Genomic DNA, 20,876 nt, shown 5'->3' on the forward strand with positions numbered 1-20,876 from the left:
GTGAAAGACTTGTACTCTGAAAACTATAAAACGCTGATGAAAGAAATTCAAGATGACTCAAAGAAATGGAAAGACATTCCACGCCCATGGGCTGGAAAAACGAATATTGTTAAAATGCCAAAACTATTGAGAGCAATCTACAGATTTAATAATGCAATCCCTATCAAAATACCAACAGCATTTTTCACAGAACTAGAACAAACAATCCTAAAATTTGTTTGGAACAACAAAGGCCTTTCATACCTAAATCTTTCATCTTCCTGGAATGTATTTTTGTTTATGGCATAAAGTAGGACTCAAATTTAAATTTTTTCATATGGATATCTAAGTACCACCTATAAAAAAAAGTCCCTCCTTAGTCCTCTGCTCTGTAAACATACTTTTTTTTTTTTTTTTTTTTTTAAGTAATCTCCACACCCAGCGTGGAGCCCAATGCCGGGCTTAAACCTCAACCCTGAGATTAAGACCTAAACTGGGATCAAGAGCCAGACACTTAACCAACTGAGTCACCGGGCACCCCAGTGTAGTTCTATAAATAATCAAGTTTTGGGGCACCTGGGTGGCTCAGTGGGTTGAGCCTCTGCCTTCGTCTCGGTCATGGTCTCAGGGTCCTGATATCAAGCCCCAAATCAGGCAGGCTCCCTGCTTGACCGGAAGCCTGCTCCCCAACCCCCTGCCCTGCCTGCCTCTCTGCTTACTTGTGATCTCTCTGTCAAATAAATAAATAAAATCTTTAAAAATCAAGTTTCTAGATACATGTGGAACTGAATTTGGGTTCTCTATTGTTTTCCACTGGTCTAATATTGTGCTAATACTAAACTGTTTCAATTATAATAGCTTTATATATAAAAAATCAGGATATCTCATAGATCAATTCCTTTCATCTTGACCTGGTTCTTTTTTTTTTTTTTTTAAGATTTTATTTATTTATTTGACAGACAGAGACCACAAGAAGGCAGAGGCAGGCAGAGAGAGAGGAGGAAGCAGGCTCCCCACCGAGCAGAGAGCCCGATGCAAGGCTCGATCCCAGGACCCTGTGATCATTACCTGAGCCGAAGACAGAGGCTTTAACCCACTGAGCCACCCAGGTGCCCCCCTTGACCGGTTCTTGAAGAATGTCTTAGTCCTTTGCATTTCCATGTATATTTTAGAAAAGATTTTTGTAATTTTGAGCTCTGCAATTTTTTGTCAAACTGGTAAAATACCCACAGAATGAATCTAGATCTTGGTTCTCAACTGGGGCACTTTTAGGCACTTTTAACATCCCAAGTCCCACTCCAGGGAACATTGGGAATAGACATTCCTGGTTGTCACAAAAGGCAGGAATACTACTGATATCTAGTGGGTTGAGGCCTAGGAGACACTGCTAAACATCCCACAGTGCTTATGCTTGTTATGGGGGACGGGACAAGCCCCCATAACAAAGAACTATCCTATTCAAAATATAATAGTGTCACTGTTCAGAAACTCTGCCCAAATAAATCAAGGGGGGAATTTGTATGGGCCCATTAAAGGGTAGGAAATACTCACCCCAAATAATAATTTAGTTTTAGAAAAACTGAATTGCCATGTGCCAAATAAGATTTTTTGTTTGTTTTTTTAAAGATTTTGTTTATTTATTTGACAGAGATCACAAGTAGGCAGAGAGGCAGGCAGAGAAAGAGGGGAAAGCAGGCTCCCTGCTGAGCGGAGAGCCAGATGTGGGGCTCAATCCCAGGACCCTGGGATCATGACCTGAGCCGAAGGCAGAGGCTTTAATCCACTGAGCCACCCAGGTGCCCCAGCCATGTGCCGAATAAGATTAACCCCAATTCATTTTTTTTAAAAATCACATTATATGCATACAAAAAGGCTTATCTTCTTGTTCTTTATAGCAGGGGAATCTGCAGGAAGTTTACCAAAGTCTTTAAAATATAAAATTATAAAGAAATAAGATCTATCTAGAATATATTAAAAAAAAAAAAAACCCTCATAGAAATCAGTAAGAAACAACCCAATAGAAAAATGGGAAAACAAATAACAGGCAATTCACTAAAGGGGATGTTCAAACTATCAGTAAACATATAAAAAGATGCTCAACCTCATCAGTCACCAGAGAAATACCAATTAAAACTCAGGCGAACACCACAGATGCACCAAAACAGCTAAAATTTTAAACTGGAAATATTAAGTGTTAACAGGTATATTGAAAAATGTAACTTCCAAATACTGCTAGATGTAGGGCAGCAGGGTAAATAAATTGGTTCAACCACTTTGGAAATATTAGCAATATCTATTATAGCAGAACATAAGCACACACTATGACCAGCAATTCCATTTCTAGGTATAAATCTAATAAAAAATATCCATTTGCACTAGAATGAACAAGAATGTTCATAATAGCATTAATAACCAAAAACAAAAACCACTCAAATATCTAACAGCTGTACAACAAATTAATATGTTGTAGAAATAATATATAAAAACTAGTACTATATACAACACCACCAATGAATCTCAGAAATACAATGTTAAGCAAAAGCAGACAGGCAGTACAACGTGCAAGAGTACACATATAATTCCATTCCTATAAAGAGGTAAAAATCATCAATGGTGACAGAAAGGAGGACAGCAATTAGAAAGGGCCTCTACAGTGTAGGTTATGTCCTATGTTTTTTTATCTAGGTGGTAGTTACAGGACTGTTTACTTTGTGAAAATTCATCAAGCTTATACACTTAAAATCCACACACTTTTCTGTATTTAGGTTATTTCATATTAAAGAATTACTTAAAAATAGAGTATCAGAATACAACCCTGGACCACATCTGATTCTTCGAGAAACTATTCTAAGCAACTTTAACTCACAGTCACATTGAGCATATATTGACAACTGATTTTTACAAAGGCACAAGGCAGTGGATAAAACAGCTTTTTCAATAAATGATGCCAAACAATTATATATCCATACGCAAAATAAATGAACTTGGATCTATACATCACATGATCTACAAAATTAATTTGAAATATCTCAAACTAAAAGCTAAAACCAGATTTGATTTAAAAAAATTTTGTACTTGAAATATATATAGAACTCTCAAAACTTAACAATAAGAAAAAAAAAAACAAGCAGAAGATTTAAACAGACATTTCATCAAAGATACAGATGACTAATAAGCACATGAAAAGATCCCCAACTGTCCTAAGTGATTAGGGAAATGCATATTAAAACCACAATGAGATACCACTACATACCTATTAGAATAGTAAAAAAGACTGACCATACAAAGTATTAACAAGGATGTAAAGAAATGAGAACTCCCAACCACTGCTAGTGGGAATTTAAAATGGTAAAACCACTTTGGGAAACAGCTTGGAAGTTTCTTAGGAAGTTAAACATAAGTGATCTAGTCACTTCTAGTATTTACCCTCAAAAAATGAAAGCACATGTCTATAACAAAGACTTACACAGAAATATTCACAGTAGCTTTATATGTAATAGCTTAAAACTAGAAACAACTCAAATATCCATCAACAGGCGACTGGATAAACAATTTGTAGTATATTCATACAATAGAATATTACTCAATAATAAAAAGGAACAAATTGTTGATACATGCAACATGGACAAATTTCAAAAGAATTATGCTAAGTGAAAGAGGCTAGACAAGTAAGCGTATAAACTAAGATTCCATTTAAGTAAATTTTAAAAATGCAAACTAATCTACAATGACTAAAAGCAAATCAGTGGTTGTTGGGAAAAAGTGAGTCATGGAGGCTTGGGAAGGAGAGATAACAAAGGGGCATGAGAAAACTTTTGAAAGTGATGGACATGTTCACTACCTTGACGCTTTAAAGGAGGTACATCTATATCAAAAATTACCAAAGTGTACCATTTATATATATAGTTATGTTAAGTATATTTCAGTAAGTTTGTTTAAAAAAAAAAATACAGGTCGTAGGGGCACCTGGGTGGCTCAGTCGGTTAAGCATCTGACTTTGGCTCAGGTCATGATCCCAGGGCCCTGGGATCAGGACCCCATGGGGTCCCTGCTCAGCTGGGAGCCTGCTTCTCCCTCTCCCTCTGCTGCTCCCCCTGCTTGTGCTCACTCTCTCTCAAATAAATAAAATCTTAAAAAACAGGTTGTATATAACATAAACCAGAATTTCTATAATTATCTCAAAATCAATTCCACTCATTCATACAACAAATATTTATCTAGCACCTACCATATGTCAGGCACTCTGCTAGGTACTAAAAATACAACAATAATAGGGAGGGGTGGTTGGGTTATGAACATTGGGAGGGTATGTGCTATGGTGAGTGCTGTGAAATGTGTAAACATGATTCACAGACCTGTACCCCTGGGGCAAATAATACATTATATGTTAATAAAAATAATTTAAAAAAAAATACAACGATAAGCAAACTGACATGGTCCCTGACCTCAGAGAGTATATAGTCTGCTATAGGAAGCAGAGCTTGACAAATGATGTACACAGAAATACAGATAATACAAACTGTGACAAGTGCTATGTAGGAGAGGTGCACAGTGAGAAGACAGAATAGGGAAACCAAATCTAGTCTGACAGAAAGGTCAGTATGGCTCCTTCAAGAAAATGACATTTAAGCTGAGACCTAAAGGAAATTCAGGATAACAAATGGAAGATGGGACTTTCCTCAGAATAAATACTAACATAAGCAAAGTCTCTGAGGTAGGCGAAAGCATGATCCTCTTAAGGAATGGAAAGAAAAGCCAAAACTGCTAAGGGTCAAAACAGTATACACTATTGGTCTATTCTCTATTGGAGAATTGGAGATTCTCCAATAGAGAATTCTCCAATAGAGAATCTCCAATTCTCCAATAGAGAATTGACCAATAGTGTTGTCTATACTGTTTTGTGTATTCAACCACTTCTTCCTCATTCGTAACAGAATCATACTTTAGTTCAAGTATCTACCCTCCTCCATATATGGTCATATGTTTTAGAGGAAGATAACTCCATCCTTTGTTCTAGAAGTGGATACTATTTACGGGCACCTGGATGGCTCAGTGGGTTAAGTGCCTGATTCTTGATTTCGGCTCAGGTTGTGATCTCAGGGTTATGAGATGGAGTCCTATGTGGGGCTCCGTGCTCATCAGGAGTTTGCTTGAGATTCTCTCCCTCTCCCTCTGCTCTTCCCTCTCTCGCTCTCTCTCAAATAAATAAATAAAATCTTTAAAAACAAAAAAAAAAGAGAAGTGGATACCCTTTAGACTTAAGTCAATTATGGCAACCTCTTTTTTTCCTGCCAGTGAATAAAGGATGACATAAGTAAAAGCAGGAAAAGAAGTTACTACGTGCTCTAACCAGGAGATGGCACTTTGGACTAAGGAGCTATCAATGGAGAAAGAGGTTTTCATGGAGAAATAAGGAAGAACAAGGTATATAGGATGTCTGCTAGGTTTTTGGCTTAGATAAAGAATGGTTAATCCTTTCCATATACTCAAAGCCAAGGAAATATTTTTAAAAATTAATAATCTTGTGATATTCTTAGTATACTTATCTTAAATCTAGTACGAACTGTTTAAGGATCATATTTAAAACATACCTGATTCTCTACTCAGCCATAAAAAAGGATGAAATCTTGGCATTTGTGACAACATGGACGGACCTAGAGAGTATTATGCTAATGAAATAAGTCAGACAGAGAAAGAAAAACACCACATGATTTCACTTATGTGGGGAATCTTTTAAAAAAACAAATGAATAAACAAAAAAAAGCAGAAACAGATCCATAATCACAGAAAACAAACTAATGGTTGCCAGAGAGAAATGGAAGATACAGGCTTCCAGTTACAGAATGAATAAGTGACAGGGATAAAAGGTACAGCATAGGAATATAGTCAATGGCACTGTAATGACATAAGGCAATGGATGGAAGACACACTTGTGATGGGCACAGAACAACGCCTAGACTTGTTGAATCACTATGTTGTACACCTGAAACTAATGTATGTAATACAGTGTGTCAATTATACTCCAATTACAAAAACTATGTATATAAAAAGAAAAAAAAAGCTAGCAAAAAAATGCTAGCAAAAAAAAAATTTAAGCTAGCAAAATGTCTGAATAAATTAAAAGTCAAGCCAAGAATAAAATAGTCCAAGGCTATCTATCAAATGTGTTACCTAAAAATAATTCCAGAGAAATTAGGTGGAGATACACAGTCAATTATGCTAAGCAAATGTATCTTAGTTAAGTCTCACACCAGCAATAATTAAGGCGACTACATATACCAACAGAACCAGGCAAAAATATAAACTACCTTGATAATTTGATGAAGTGTCATTTCTTTCAGAAGGTGGTGTACTTGGACTGTTGAAATGATGTGAAGTTCCTTGGTTCAAGTCAATGTTTGTAAAATTCTTTGAATGGCATGCACAACAACATGATGATGGTACTTCAGGTTTTTTACTTAAGCTTTCATCCACTGGCTTCTCTAAAAAAAAAAAAAAAAAAAAAAAAAAAAAGAAAGAACCCAAGTTGTAATATTTCTCATTTAAAAAACATTTAAAAAATTGCAACTAGGATGAGAAACCACCCAATTTGCCCGAGATTGGGAAGTTTCCTAAGATACAAGATTTTCAGTGCTAAAACTAGAAAAGTACCTGGCAGATCTGGGCAAATTGGTCACCCTGTCTCCAGCATCAAATTACAACAAGAGAGAAACACTTACACTAGAAACACTTATAAAGAAGTTAACATCAATTTACATCATTTGTAAAAATCTGATAATAGAAAGATTAATAATGTTAACTAGCTGGGTATTCATTTATATTGAGATTTATTAAAACATCAAGCAGGGAAGATTAAAATAAAGACCTAAAGTATATTCTTAATTACTACTATTTCCCTGAAGACATAAAGCTCAATACATTAAATAATGTAAATACATAAGGGTTAAATAATTTCCACTTTATATATCTATTTCAAATAGAAACATGTTTCATGATGTATCAATTCTTTTTTTTTTTTTAAGATTTTATTTCTTTATTTGACAGAGAGTGAGAGATCACAAGTAGGCAGAGAGGCAGGCAGAGAGAAAGAGGGAGAAGCAGGCTCCCTGCTGAGCAGAGAGAACGATGTAGGGCTCGATCCCAGGACCCTGAGATCATGACCTGAGCGAAAGGCAGAAGCTTAACCCACTGAGCCACCCAGGCGCCCCTGATGTATCAATTCTGATACATGTACCAAAATCTATTTTAAGATCAACGTTCAAGTAAAACAGGTAATTTTTAATACTTAAACAGAATATATAATTGTAATAGTGGTCTACATTGTGTGCCTACACGTATACTACACCAGATCTTAGCTAAAAGGCCAAGAAGCAATTGCCTACATATACAAAAACACAATTCATAGATACTAAAAAAAATGAAGTTATTTTCTATGAACAGTATTGACATTATTTTCCCATCTGTACTACATATATACTACTAATTCTATTTTCAGTCTCCCATTAAAATTTTAGATTAACAGATTATCTCATTTTTCCCCAAAGAGTAACATCATTAACAATCAAAATGAACAAAAGTTATAAAATTTTTACTTTTTATTTTTTAAGTCTTATCAGTAGCATGTTTCCTTTTAAACACACACACACACACATATAAAAATACATAAATACATACGTACATATACTTGTGCTTAACTTTAAATTCTCCTAATACTTTAGGTCAAATCCATCTAATACTTAACTAAAATATATCCAACACTGTATTTCAGATTCGTTATGTATATTAGCAAGTCTTTCATAAAAATAAAAGTTACTAGGCTTTTGTTAGCAAATTAAGTAAAAGTAACAGAAAATAATGTATTTATGAAAACAATATTACAATAAACTTTTGCTTATCTGGCATCCAAACAAGTAGAAAAAAATCAACTAGAATGTTTTCTTTAGAGATTCTATGGTCTAATGTTATAAGGAAGGGACAAATAAGCAAATATATTACAGGATTTACTCAAAGCGATTATTTGTGTATGTTACAGCATCATGACAGGCCCATCTCTTGCATCTTTTACATATAAATTATCATAATCGTTTTCATAATGATAACTAAGCATTCCAAGATTCTCATGTAGACTCTGAATCATCAAAGGACTATATTATGTTCAGAACTGTTTTAGAATTAACAACACATTTTGCTCAGTTGAAACTCTTTTGGAAGATATGTAACTTGGGGCAACTGGGTGGCTCAGTTGGTTATGTATCTGCCTTCACCTCAGGTTATGATCTCAAGGTCCTGAGATCGAGCCCTGCATTTCGATCTTCTGCTTCTCCCGCCCTGCCACTCTTCCTACTTGTGCTCTCTCTTGCTCACTCAATCTCTCTCAAATAAATAAAATCTTAAAAAAAAAAAAGATAAACAACTTACAAAAAAATTCTTAAAAGAGAATCTGTAGCCAAACTATGTAAAGAACCTAGATGACCTAGATGTCCACCAAGAGATGAATGGATAAAGAAGATGTGGTGTATACACACACACACACTCACACACATATGCACAATGGAATATTATGTGGCCATCAAAAAAAGCGAAATCTTGCCATTTGCAACAACGTTGATGGAACTAGAGGGTATTATGCTAAACAAAATAAGTCAATCAGAGAAAGACAATAATCATATGATTTCTCTGATATGAGGAATTTGAGATGACAGGGGCGGTGGGGGAGGGTCATGGCGGGAAGGGAGGGAAAAAAATGACATAAGATGGGACTGAGGAGGGAGACAAATCATAAGAGACTCTTAATCTCAGGAAACAAACTAAGGGTTGCTGGGGGAGTGGAGGGGGAGGAATAGGGTGGTTGGGTTATGGACACTGGGGAGGGTTATGTGTTATGCTGAGTACTGTGAAGTGTGTAAGACTGATGATTCACAGACCTGTATCAAATAATACATTATTTGTATTGAATACATAATTTGTATACAAATAATACATTACTTGTACTGAAGCAAATAATACATTATATGTTAATTTAAAAAAAAAAAAAAAAAAAAAGAGGGGCGCCTGGGTGGCTCAGTGGGTTAAGCCTCTGCCTTCGGCCCAGCTCATTATCTCAGTGTCCTAGGATCGGGCCCCACATCAGGCTCTCTGCTTGGCGGGGAGCCTTCTTCTCCCTCTCTCTCTGCCTGCCTCTCTGCCTACTTGTGATCTCTCTCTCTCTCAAATAAATAAATAAAATTTAAAAAAAAAAAAAAAAGAATCTGTACTTAAATTAGCTAACTAGGAGCATCTGGCTGGCTCAGTCGCTGGGCATCTGCCTTCAGCTGTGGTCAAGATCCCAGAGTCCTGGGACTGAGCACTGCATCAGGCTCCCTGCTCAGCCAGAAGCCTGCTTCTCCCTCTTTCACTCCCCCTGCTTGCGTTCCCTCTCTCACTGTGTCTGTCTCTGTCAATAAATAAATAAAATCTTTACAAAAATAAAAATATAAATAAACAAACAAATAAATAAATAAATTAGCTAGCTAGAACATGGTTTGAGTCAGTCTGCATAAAAAATACTTTATTAAAATATTTTCTTCTGGTCTCACTAAGAAACCTGAAGTACTAACCAACTACTTACCACTAAGAGACTGTTGCCATGCCAAAGCAGAACAAAGTAAGGCTAAGCTTTTCCCACTTCCTGTAGGGCTCTCCAACAAACAATGTTGCTTACTATTTAATCCTCTGACAATCTATGGACACAAAAATGATAAAAAAAAGTCAATAAACAGTTTACTTCATTAGGGTCTCTCTCCATCAACAGTATAAATACAACAACAATGAGAAGTAAGGTTGCACTTCCAGCAGTATTTAGTTAAACCTAGACTTTATTCTTTTATATCTCTCCCTAAAATTATTATGGCCTTAAAAGGATATCAGGCAAAAAAGAAATGAAAAAAAAAAAGCAGGGCGCCTGGGTGGCTCAGTGGTTTAAGCCGCTGCCTTCGGCTCGGGTCATGATCTCAGGGTCCTGGGATCGAGTCCCACATCGGGCTCTCTGCTTGGCAGGGAGCCTGCTTCCCTCACTCACTCTCTCTGCCTGCCTCTCTGCCTACTTGTGATCTTTCTCTCTCTGTCAAATAAATAAATAAAATCTTTAAAAAAAAAAAAAAAAAAAAAAAAAAAGCAATCTGTGCTTTAATCATTTGTGTAAAACTAGAATACAGCACATGAATATCTTTGATGAAAACTTAATGGATGCTGTTTTTGAGAGTGTAAATTGTTACAACCACTCTGTACAGAAATTAACAATTCCTAGTAAAATTGAAGATACCCAACTCTAGCAAGTCCAGTCCTATGTATATAGTCCAAAATTTTCATACATGAACACAGGGAAACCTGTATAAGAAAGTTCATGGCAGCATTGTTTAAATTGCTATAGGATGTAAACAACTTTAAAGTATATCAAAAGAAAATAGGTAAAAAAAATTCTCGTATATCCATAAAACGGAATACTATACAGCAAGTAAAACAGATTAACAGTCAACAGGCCTACATCTTAAAAATTTAAGCAAAAAAAAAAAGTCAACATCTGCAGGTGGTTATAGTATATCATTATGCAACATTAAAAATATGTGAAGTAAATATTGCTCACAAATAAGGTATAAACTCAAAAAATATGGTAAATTTTTAAATATTCAGATTTAACAAAGTTGGAAAGTTGATTTACTTGTTTGTATATTCATTTTCTATTTGACAACTATCTCAGAAAAATTATGGTGAGAAATATACTGTTCTGTGTAATATATAGCAAATATTTTGTAGAAAGCACTAATTCTGCAAAGTAAACAGAAGCTCCAACTGAGGTGAGAATATTTTTCAGAATGTTCTCCTTTGTCTCCATTATAACAATGGATATATAAAGTTTAGCAGTGATCAGCATTATTTTTCCAAAGTTTAAATCTTCTTCAATGAACTGGCAAATATTTTCAATCCATGTACTCTCTGAAAACACAAATGTAGTTTTATGTATTATAAGCACCTGTATCTTAATAAAGACTTAAAATAACTATTGAAAAATACTTACAGAATTCATCATAGCAAGCTGTGATGGGTATGCTTTATAAGGAAAGGTAATTTTCACCCCACCAATTGTATATTCAGACCAAACTGAAGACATCATGCTTTACTATTTACTTCAGATTCCTAACTGCAACAGAAATGAAAATCAATACTGAAACAATACCAAAGAAAACCAGATACCCAACATTAGGACAGATGTCTGAAAATTAAAACTGGAATAAATGTTTGAACAAAACAAATGGGAAAGTAAAAGAATTTCCTAGTCTTATAAATCACAACGGTTGACAGCATGTCTTAAAATCTGACAAATGTGGATTTGTATTCCTGCTGGCCAAAGCTGTGGACTAGGAGTTAGAAAGAACAAGCTCTAGACCAGGTTCTGAAAACAACTCATATATGTTACCTTGATCATGTCTCTTCATTTCTCTAAATTAAGATCTGTATCTGTAGTAACTCCTAACTTAAAAACCCTTATGAGAGAAGCAATGCCTTGGCACTTAGTAGGTGCCCAATAATTCTTATTTAAAAGTCAGTGGGGTATAATGGAAAGACGAGTTTTGGACTAAAGCAAACCTAAATTTGAATTCCTCTGTGTGAGTCACTTAACCTCTCAGAACTAATTTCTGCATCTGTGAAATGGAGATAATACTACCCACCTGATAGGGTTTTCACAAAAATTAGCCAGGCACTGAGTTAAGAATTAAATAAGATAATGTCTGTACATTATGTGTATATAAGGCACCGTATGGCACCTGGGTGGCTCAGTCCTTAAGCTTCTCTTAGCCTCAGGTCAACAACTCAGGCTCCTGGGATCAAGCCCCGCATGGGTTCCCTGTTCAGCAGGGAGTCTACTGGTTCCTCTGCCTTCCCTGTCCCCCCACAATAGTGCTCACTGTCTAATAAATAAAATCTTTAAAAATCAATAAAGTAGAGGGTGCCTGGGGGGTTCAATCCGTTAAGTGTCTGCCTTCAGCTCAGGTCATGATCCCAGGGCCCTGGGATGGAGCCCCATATCTGGCTCCTTCCTCAGCAGGGAGCCTGCTTCTCCTTCTGCCTGTAGCTCCCCCTGCTTGTGCTCTTCTCTCTCTCTCTCTCTCTCAAATAAATAAATAAATAAAATCTCTAAAAACGATAATAAAATAGAATAAAAAATAAGATAATGTTCGCACAGAAATGTGCACAAACTCCAATATCTAAAACAGAAGCGATCTACTTTAATCCCCCTTCTAAGCCAACTTTTCTTAACCTAAGATACATAGATATAATTCAGAAACTGTGATCTCTTGATCTTGCATGCATAAGTTTCTGTGCATGACTGCATTTTTCTGAAAGAGTCCGTAGATTTCTCATTCCCAGAAACACATCCTAAAGAAATAACTGAAGAGAGAAGGGGAAATGATATACATTGGTATTACTTTGCAGATGTGGAAAAAAAAAAATAGTAAACTCGGTGTGGGGATGGAGTGATGGTTGAAATAGCAATGCAACTGATTAGAAAGCCAGTAATAACCTTAACCATAGCCTTTGTGTTCCCAAAGAACCACTATTCTAAGGTATTTTCAAGTTCTAATTTTTGGGATTCTGTGAAGCTCTGAGAATGAGATTTGGTGGAATCCAACTCTTTAATCTGAACCAACAACTCAACGCTGGCCTAGTTACTCGGAAATAACCTCGAAATAATCCATACCCCGCCCCAGGTGTAACAACAGGCATCTCAAAATGGGGTAGCTTCCCCCATAACAATGGAATAAAGCAAACAAAAACACATCACAATTATCTGCCTCAGGGGGCGCCTGGGTGGCTCAATTGATAAGCGTTTGCCTTCGGCTCTGTTCATGATCCCAGGGTCCCGGGATTGAGATCCTCATTGAGCTCCCTGCTCCGCGGTAAGTCTACTTCTCCCTCTCCCACTCCTCCTGCTTGTGATCCCTCTCTCGCTGTCTCTCTCTGTCAAATAAATAAAATCCTTTAAAACAAACAAACAAACAAACAAAAAAAAACAATTATCTGCCTCCCGCCGTCGCCCCCTGCCGCCAAGAGTTAGCGCGAAGCCCCGGACTATACCAATAGGGGTGGGCAGGCTGACTTCTCCCCAGGTTTTCGTCCTCACCCTTCCCTCCTCCCTCAGCCCGTCGAGCCCAGAGCCCCTCGTGATCCAGTCAACACCAACGGGCCAGCGAGGAGTTTGGGCGAAAGCAGAATGCACTGCTCCAGCTGGCTCCGCTCTCACCCCCACACAGGAGACAGACTTGCCCGTCCTGAGGAAAACAAACGCACCGCTGACTGGGCTCCGATTCACGGGAGAAAAGGAAACAGATATCCGCAAGCAAATACAGTGGAGCGCGGGCAAAGAAGGTCACACGCCTCTCTCTCTTCCCCAGCCGGCTGCTACTACCTGGGCCTGGTCGCAGGCTCGGGGCTGCTTCAGCTTTTCTCTCCAGTCCACATCAGTCTCCTCAGCTACGTTCTCCACTAGACGAATTCCCGCCTCCCACCCCTCGACGCCTGGCATCCAATCGCCGGGCGAGCTCAGACAACCAATCACCTGCCAAGACCAGAAATCCAGCAACCAATCTTGGTGCAAGGTCAGGGGGCGAAAACTCTGGCACCCAATGGAAGCCTACGCAATTAAGAACGGACCCAAGGTACCTGGCGGCACCGGAAGGCGAACCGCACAAGAGGGGAAGACTCGCCCAAATCATAGGGTCTTAAAGGAAAAGAGTTCTCTCCTGAATTCCTAAGGCTCTTAACTGACTTTTTGACACCGGTGATTTAACCCGTTAATGGATTTCTTAGAAAATCGAAGTCTCTATTAAAGTCTGTAGACCAACAGAGAAGACACACCTTTAAGCCTTGCCGATTTCTCCGCACATTCATCAGCGCCACTCAATTCAAATTAGAACTTTATAAGTAGTCAAGCAATCGAAAAGATTGAGGCGGCAATTGCCAGAATGAGCCAAACGAGGCGAAAAGGTTCGATGACAACCAGCTTACAGGATCTCATAATATTCGAGGCTTTTCCAGATACCAAATTAAACCAGACAGACGCTTCCGATGTCTTCTACTACCAGATAGCTAACTTCTTCCTCCATTTAAAGGCTCACCCACCTCTGTCCCTCCGGAGACCAGTTTATTCTTCTCTGCCAAGAAGTATACTTAAATTTCCTCAAAAATAGGTTAATCGTGATCTCTCTGAATTGCTTTTTTTTTTTTTTAATTGGGGCTTGAACTTTTTTTTTTTTAATTTATTTGACAGAGATCAAAAGTCGACAGAGGCAGGCAGAGAGAGAGGGGGAAGCAGGCTCCTCGCTAAGCAGAGAGCCGGATGCGGGGCTCTATCCCAGGACCCCGAGACCATGACCTGAGCCGAAGGCAGAGGCTTAACCCACTGAGCCACCCAGGTGCCCCTGAACTGCTCTTTTTAAAGAGTTCTGTATAGTCTAAACTTGGCTAAAATACTAGTGTCCAAAAAAGCAAAACCTGAGACATTTTCTCAAATTCGAGAAACTGGTTTGGGAGAGAGGTTTGCAGCAGGAGGGAGCGGCAAGAGGGGAACTGATTTGCCTCACTTTCACTTTCACTACACTGTCCCCAAATGACAAAACTTAGTAATGAAAATAAATTCTGCCCTTATAATACCTCAATTTACAACAGTGCCTATTATAATACTGAAAAAAAAATTCCCAGTATAATAATAGGGAGATAGTTATATGAATTCAATCATCATGAAGCCAATAAAATAATTATAAAAATAAATTACTATAAACCATAATTATAAAAATTAAATAACTTGCAAAAATAATTTCATATAAAATTAATTGAAAAAAAATAAGCAGACTCCAGCTGGGTACTATGAATTTCATTATGTGACAGTATGTCTACATAAAGCAAAGATGAAGGGAAAGTACTAAAAATGTAACTTATTAAGACAGTGGAAGGATAATTTATAATTTATAAAATATATAATTTATAAAAATAAGTCCATTATTTAAAAAGTTATTATAAAAGTTATTAAAAAGTTATTATTTTAAAAAGTCCATTATAAAAATGAAATGCATTCAAATTGTTATTCTGCATTTACAAATTTTTAAAATATCTAATCTTTTAAGTAACTGCTCCAGGGTAACTATTCTGATTTTCCTCTCCTAAATTCCTAAGACTCTCGACTGACTCTACCTTGTATCGCCAATTGATGTATGTGGCATAAACAGAAAGGGACACACTGAGACTCTGGAGCCAGACAGTTCTGGATACCACTCCCTTGAAATGTCCCTTTCAAGTTAGCAGCAGTGAAATGAAACACAAAAAACTACAAGTACATTTGATAAAGAATATGAATGTTTATAAACCAATATTCAAAATAGCTGCACACATCTGTTTTCACTTGAATAAAAAGAAAACACATTGTGACAAATCTTATAACCTTAACTTAAAATACATGAATATTAACATTTACTAATATATTTACACATTTTATTTACATCATCAACAAATCTGATGAAAAAGAGCATATGTTATTTTAACACAGCAGGTTCTGACCAGTCTTTGAAAAGTGATCCAGGAATGTGCACGGCATTTAGTTAGAAAACATATTTCAACCCTTTTCTGATTTCCTAGAGTTTACCTACTCACACAAAATATTCCAAAGCCTCTGTTTAAAAACTAAACAAAACAAAACAGGAGCAGTTGTATTTAATCTTAAAAGACTTATAAAACTGCCTTGTTTAAAAATATGAAAATTCTTATGGTATTTTTTTAAGTGGATGCCTTTATTTTTGCATCAAAATTACTTCATTGAATATTAAGCATCAGAGAAGTTATAAATATCCTATCATCTAGGATACTGTGTACTTCATGATTTGAAATAGCTACAAATTATTTCTTGTATAATACCCTTATGAGGTAGGGCCAGTAGTAATCCCATTTTACAAAGGAGGAAAATGACATATGCCTATATGCTAGTGAGAAGACTGAAGTCCAATTTCTTTTCTTAAAAATCACACTTCCTTATTAGCCTACCTAATTTCTTCTACAAGTGAACAGGTCTGTTTCAAAGCAGAGAAAAGAAGGGGTTGGGAGGAGTGTATTATTCAGGTATATCTCAGAAAACAAAGAGAAGTAACTTCTATGTTGGATACTTAATTAAAGAAAAAAAATGGGACTATGGTTTACCTGAATGCATCTACCTAATCAATGGAAGTTACTAGGGGAGGACTGCAAAATCCTTCAGCAACATGGTACTTTACACTATTTTTAACTTTTCCTGAGGTCCAAACACTGTATATATTTTCTTACTCAGAGATCTTCCAAAACTATGATGTGAATTATAATCCTGATGGCACACCAAGAGCTCTTTAATCTGGTGTGTTTCACTGCTCTAAACTTTAATTGGATACCAATGTATTTCCCCCAACCACTAGGTAAGTCAGTAAAACATTATAAAAATAAATCTTAAAAAAAACCTAAATGAGATCTCCTTTCAGGTTCTTCTCTGCACAAAGATGTTTCTGTAAACACTTCTAAATTAGTAACTTAAAATTCCAAATTATTCAAGTATCTCTTTAAACATATCTCCATATTAGTAAAAATTGAAGCAAATGTATAAAATTTTAAAATTCTCATATGTAATTCCATGGAAATCATTTACAAAAAGCTATTTGCCTTTTTTAAAGCCTTCTCAATACTATTTCTTGAGAAGCAAAATTCCATCTCGCATTACTACTACTTGTCTTGCAAGTTTTAGCAGTTTCTACTGGGTATTTAAACTCCTTAATTTTTCCTATATTCTCCCTTCCCTTTTTCTCCCTCTCATCATTGCATCATTGTCACATGTTATTAGCTAACATTAAACACTAGGGCTGCCCACACACTCATCTTTATAAGAAATTAAAGGCATGGCACTGTTTCTTCATTGCAAAAGTAAATATAAGGCCAAATTCACTTTCTAGTAATGAGTTTCTTAAATGTGCTCCCAACAGAAAGAAAAAAAAAAGTTCCGCTGCTACAGTATAAACATACCAGGAAAGTAGATTCAAAGAACTGCCAATCAAATATAAGCAAGCATAATTCTTAAAGAGAGTTCTAAACTATATCCATGTTGAACTGAATCTTTTAATGATTCCAAGATGTTATTGTTCCCATTCAGTTTAGAGTTGTTGTAAGATGCAGATTCATATTGAGTGTATGCAGCAAACAGCTTCATTTTTTTGTTGTAGTTTTTTTTAAATTCCACTAACACTCATGTTTATTATTTCAATTATTGTGCTTTCAATACAATGACAAAGCTGTACATCAGGATCCATACTTCCAGTGTCCCCAGATCCATTTTTATAAGATAAATCTTTACAGATACCAGACCATCCACTTGGTTTCTCCTTTATTTGTTGAAGACCTAAAAACATAAGGGAAAAAAAAAAATTAAGGCAAGGAATCTGGAAAGGAGTTTGGCCTTTATGTTTGCGATATTAAAACAACTTTGAAAATAAGTTACTACTTACGTGTAATAATTGGATCAATGTCTCTTGTCTGAGTGGCAACATCAGAGGCACAGACTTGCCCTATTTGGATCAGCAAAGACATAATATCCTCATACAGTGGAGGAAATGCTCGACAAAAGGAAACCAAACTTGGCAGAGTTGGCATGAAAAAAGCATACCGCTTAGCCTGTGTTAAAACTGTTGGGAGGAAGTTAAACAATTTTTTACTTTACAGATATAAATTCAATATACATGGCCTATTGAATATACTAAGCACCATACTCTGTGCTGAGATTATTAAATTTTCTAAGATATATCTGATCCCTGCCTTTAGGGAGCTTACAATCTAATAGTCAGCCATCATCCAACATATAAATTCTTATTTTCAAGCACCGTGATAAGTGCATTACATGCATTATTTAATTCTCACAGTTTTATAAATGAGGAAAGTATTTATAGAGGAGAAAAACTCTTAAACCTTAGATTAAGAAACTTGTTCAAGGGGGTGCCTGGGGTGGCTCAGTTGGTTAAGCATCTGCCTTCAGCTCAGGTCATGATCCCAAGGTCCTGGAATCGAACCCTGCATTGTGGGCGGCGGGGTGGGGGGGGGCCCACGCTCAGCAGGGAGTCTGCTTTTCCCTCTCTCCTTCCCTCTCCCTGCTCCCACTCATTCTCTCTCTGTCTCTCTCTCTGTGTCTCGCTCAAATGAAAATGAAGAAATAAAATCTTTTAAAAAAAAAAAAAGAAGAAGAAGAATCTTGTTCAAAGCTACACAGCCAGTTAGTAGTGGAGCTGCAATTGAACTCAGGCAGTTAAAGCTCTTAACTGCTAAAAATAACAACATGGGGTGAATATAATGAAAAGAAAAATGAACAGAGTATTATGGGAGCAGTAAGAAAGAATATGAAATTAACTAAGTCGTAACTTTAAAAGACTGAATTATAGTTCATTTCTTTTAAAGTAGTTTATTTTCATACCATTTTGCTCTACAAAACAGATGGTGATTAAAACATTAGGGTATGTTTTAGAACTTAAGGAAACAACTAATATATTTATCTCTTATTTAGACATCATGATTATATTTTTCTGGAACTCTAAGCCTTTGTAATAAATTGTAATTTGTCTTCTACTGACCTAATGACATTCAGAAAGCAGATCTGATTTTCATTTGTAAAATATGGAAAACTTTTTTTTTTCCCTTAAGATTTTATTTATTTACTTAGAGAGAACATGCACATTTGCGAACAGGGAAAAGGGTAGAGGGGGAGAGAATCCAGAGCAGACTCTGCACTAAGCACAGAGCCCAGTGCAGGGCTCAATCCATAAGATCTTGACCTGAGCCAACATCAAGAGTTGGATGCTCAATTAACTGAGCCACCCAGTCCACCCTGGAAAGGTTATTATATTTACCTAAATCTATATGTAATTATTCACAAATTGAAAGATACAATTTGCCTACCTATTCATCTCCTCTATGCTATAAATCACATTTATAATTTAAAAAACTTCAAAGAATTGAAAAGATGGCATAAATTAAACTATTAGTAACACAGAAACATCGTACTACTAAATTCAGTAAAAATACGTACTACTTTATGTTAGAAGTTTTTGTTATTGATGTTGGTTGGCTACACACCTGTTAGCAAAGTTCCCATGACATTCACAGCTAAGCGAGCCACACTGAGTGACTTTGGCAATGCGTACTGGATACACAAATGAGAAAGCAACTGGATAGCAAATATCTGCAATGCAAAATCAAAATGTTACATGTTTCTGAAGAATTCTTAAGTATTAAAACTTTTTAAATGTTTGATAGCCAGCAAGACTGGAGGGAGATTAAAATTTTTCCTAAACCTCCAAAATGCCTGTTACCTGTTTTTCAAGTTCTGGCTGTGCAATAAGCTCAGGTATGAAATCCAGACAGATGTGCATAGATGGAATACCTGCGACGGTCAGAGGTAAAAGTTCACATGGATAACCCTATCTCAACAAGAAACGGGGGGAAGAGTTAGGGAAAAAAAAAAAAAAAACCAACAACTATAAGTCAAATGCAGATAAAAATACACAGGGAGATTTTTTTTCTTCCTTTCTGTAAAAGTTGCTCAGAAAGCTACAGTACTCTACATATATCCTGGCATTTCACCTTTCTGGTGCACCAGGATAGAGATAAATTATTTGAACTTATTAGAGTGAAATGAAATCTAAAAACTCTGAATTTTGGGCCATATTGCAAAGGACCATGATCATCTGTGTGATCTCCAATTTCTAACTGATCCCCATTAATTTAGTAATCAAAGCACTACCTCCCCCCAAAAATCAACGTCAACCATATAAGCAACATTCTTTGAAACACACCTGAAAGTGAACAAGTTTAGCAATGTTGGGATCAGCAATGTACATCTGGTGTAAAAGACAACAGATAAGGCACTGAACTTCTCGAAGGTTACAGAGCAAATTGTCTTCTCCTTCCTCAATTCCCTTATTTGAAGCACTGGTAGTAATAACACTTTGAACATTTCTTAGCAAGCTGTCTGGATTGACACCCTTTGCTTTCTCTTCTTCAGTAGGTAAGCAAATCTCCAAGAGAATCTGGACAGCAGCACTATCCTGCAAGCAAATAAAACAGAATTTAAGAAATTTTTGAGAATTTTGTTTTCAAGTGAACCAAAGTAGTAAAACAATTGTTTCTTTAAAAAAAAAAAAAAAAAAAGAACGTACTTTAAAGAGCACATATGAGCAATCTATAGGGCAGTCATTCTCACCATGTTTAAGGTCGTGAATGCTTTTAAGGATCTGAAGAAAACTACACACCCTCTCCGTATAAAAATTAGTAAGTAAACAAATATATGCATAATTTCAGGGTCATCACATATCACTAAGGCAGGTCAATGGACTGCAGTTTAAAATCACCTACTAGAAGAGTATTCTGATTTAGTGATATAAAAAAGAGGACCTAAGCAAAAGATGACTTCTACCAGAACTTCTGCTCTTTCCTCTTAAATTCCTACATCTCCCAAGATCCTATTCTGTATTCCCCTCTTTTTATCACCTGGCACTTTTTTCTCACCAATTAATTCTTCTGAAGATGATGGTTAATAAGTAATGCCTAAATGTCACTTCCTAAAGCTTTTTTTCCCCTTTTAATTTGAAGATGGGCTCTTTATAGCCCTGGTTTTGCAAAGAAAAATTCTGCCTTACCATTTATTCTACCTGTACAACTCATTGTTGCTCAGTCTACAAGCTTGAGTGTCATTTCATAGAACAGTAATTTCCTGAGGGGTGACCCACTTGATGCCCCTACCTACATTTAAAGGAGAGCTATAATGACTCTTATCTAGTAGGAAAAGGTAACCAAAAAATGAATATATGACA

At 36.4% G+C, this 20,876-nt stretch overlaps 2 protein-coding genes across 2 annotated transcripts in view; both read right to left on the minus strand.

Annotated features, from left to right (window-relative positions):
* BRIP1 (BRCA1 interacting DNA helicase 1) overlaps nucleotides 1-13,524 on the minus strand; it is a 182,975-nt gene extending 169,451 nt beyond the window's left edge. The window contains exons 1-4 of the mRNA XM_080825921.1: nucleotides 13,306-13,524; nucleotides 11,033-11,155; nucleotides 9,587-9,698; nucleotides 6,288-6,461 (exon numbers count right to left, since the gene is read on the minus strand). Coding sequence (XP_080682047.1) covers nucleotides 6,288-6,461; nucleotides 9,587-9,698; nucleotides 11,033-11,128 — 382 coding nt within the window. The 5' untranslated portion in view covers nucleotides 11,129-11,155; nucleotides 13,306-13,524. The remainder of the gene's footprint in view (nucleotides 1-6,287; nucleotides 6,462-9,586; nucleotides 9,699-11,032; nucleotides 11,156-13,305) is intronic.
* A 1,821-nt stretch (nucleotides 13,525-15,345) lies between these two features.
* The window catches only part of INTS2 (integrator complex subunit 2), a gene marked incomplete at its 5' end in the record, with an annotated part of 44,171 nt that continues 38,640 nt past the window's right edge, over nucleotides 15,346-20,876 (minus strand). The window contains 5 exons of the mRNA XM_080826635.1: nucleotides 15,346-17,419; nucleotides 17,526-17,702; nucleotides 19,141-19,246; nucleotides 19,377-19,484; nucleotides 19,860-20,111. Coding sequence (XP_080682761.1) covers nucleotides 17,250-17,419; nucleotides 17,526-17,702; nucleotides 19,141-19,246; nucleotides 19,377-19,484; nucleotides 19,860-20,111 — 813 coding nt within the window. The 3' untranslated portion in view covers nucleotides 15,346-17,249. The remainder of the gene's footprint in view (nucleotides 17,420-17,525; nucleotides 17,703-19,140; nucleotides 19,247-19,376; nucleotides 19,485-19,859; nucleotides 20,112-20,876) is intronic.

The sequence above is a fragment of the Martes martes genome, assembly GCF_963455335.1.
Source record: "Martes martes genome assembly, chromosome: 16".
Classification (NCBI taxonomy): Eukaryota; Metazoa; Chordata; class Mammalia; order Carnivora; family Mustelidae; genus Martes; species Martes martes.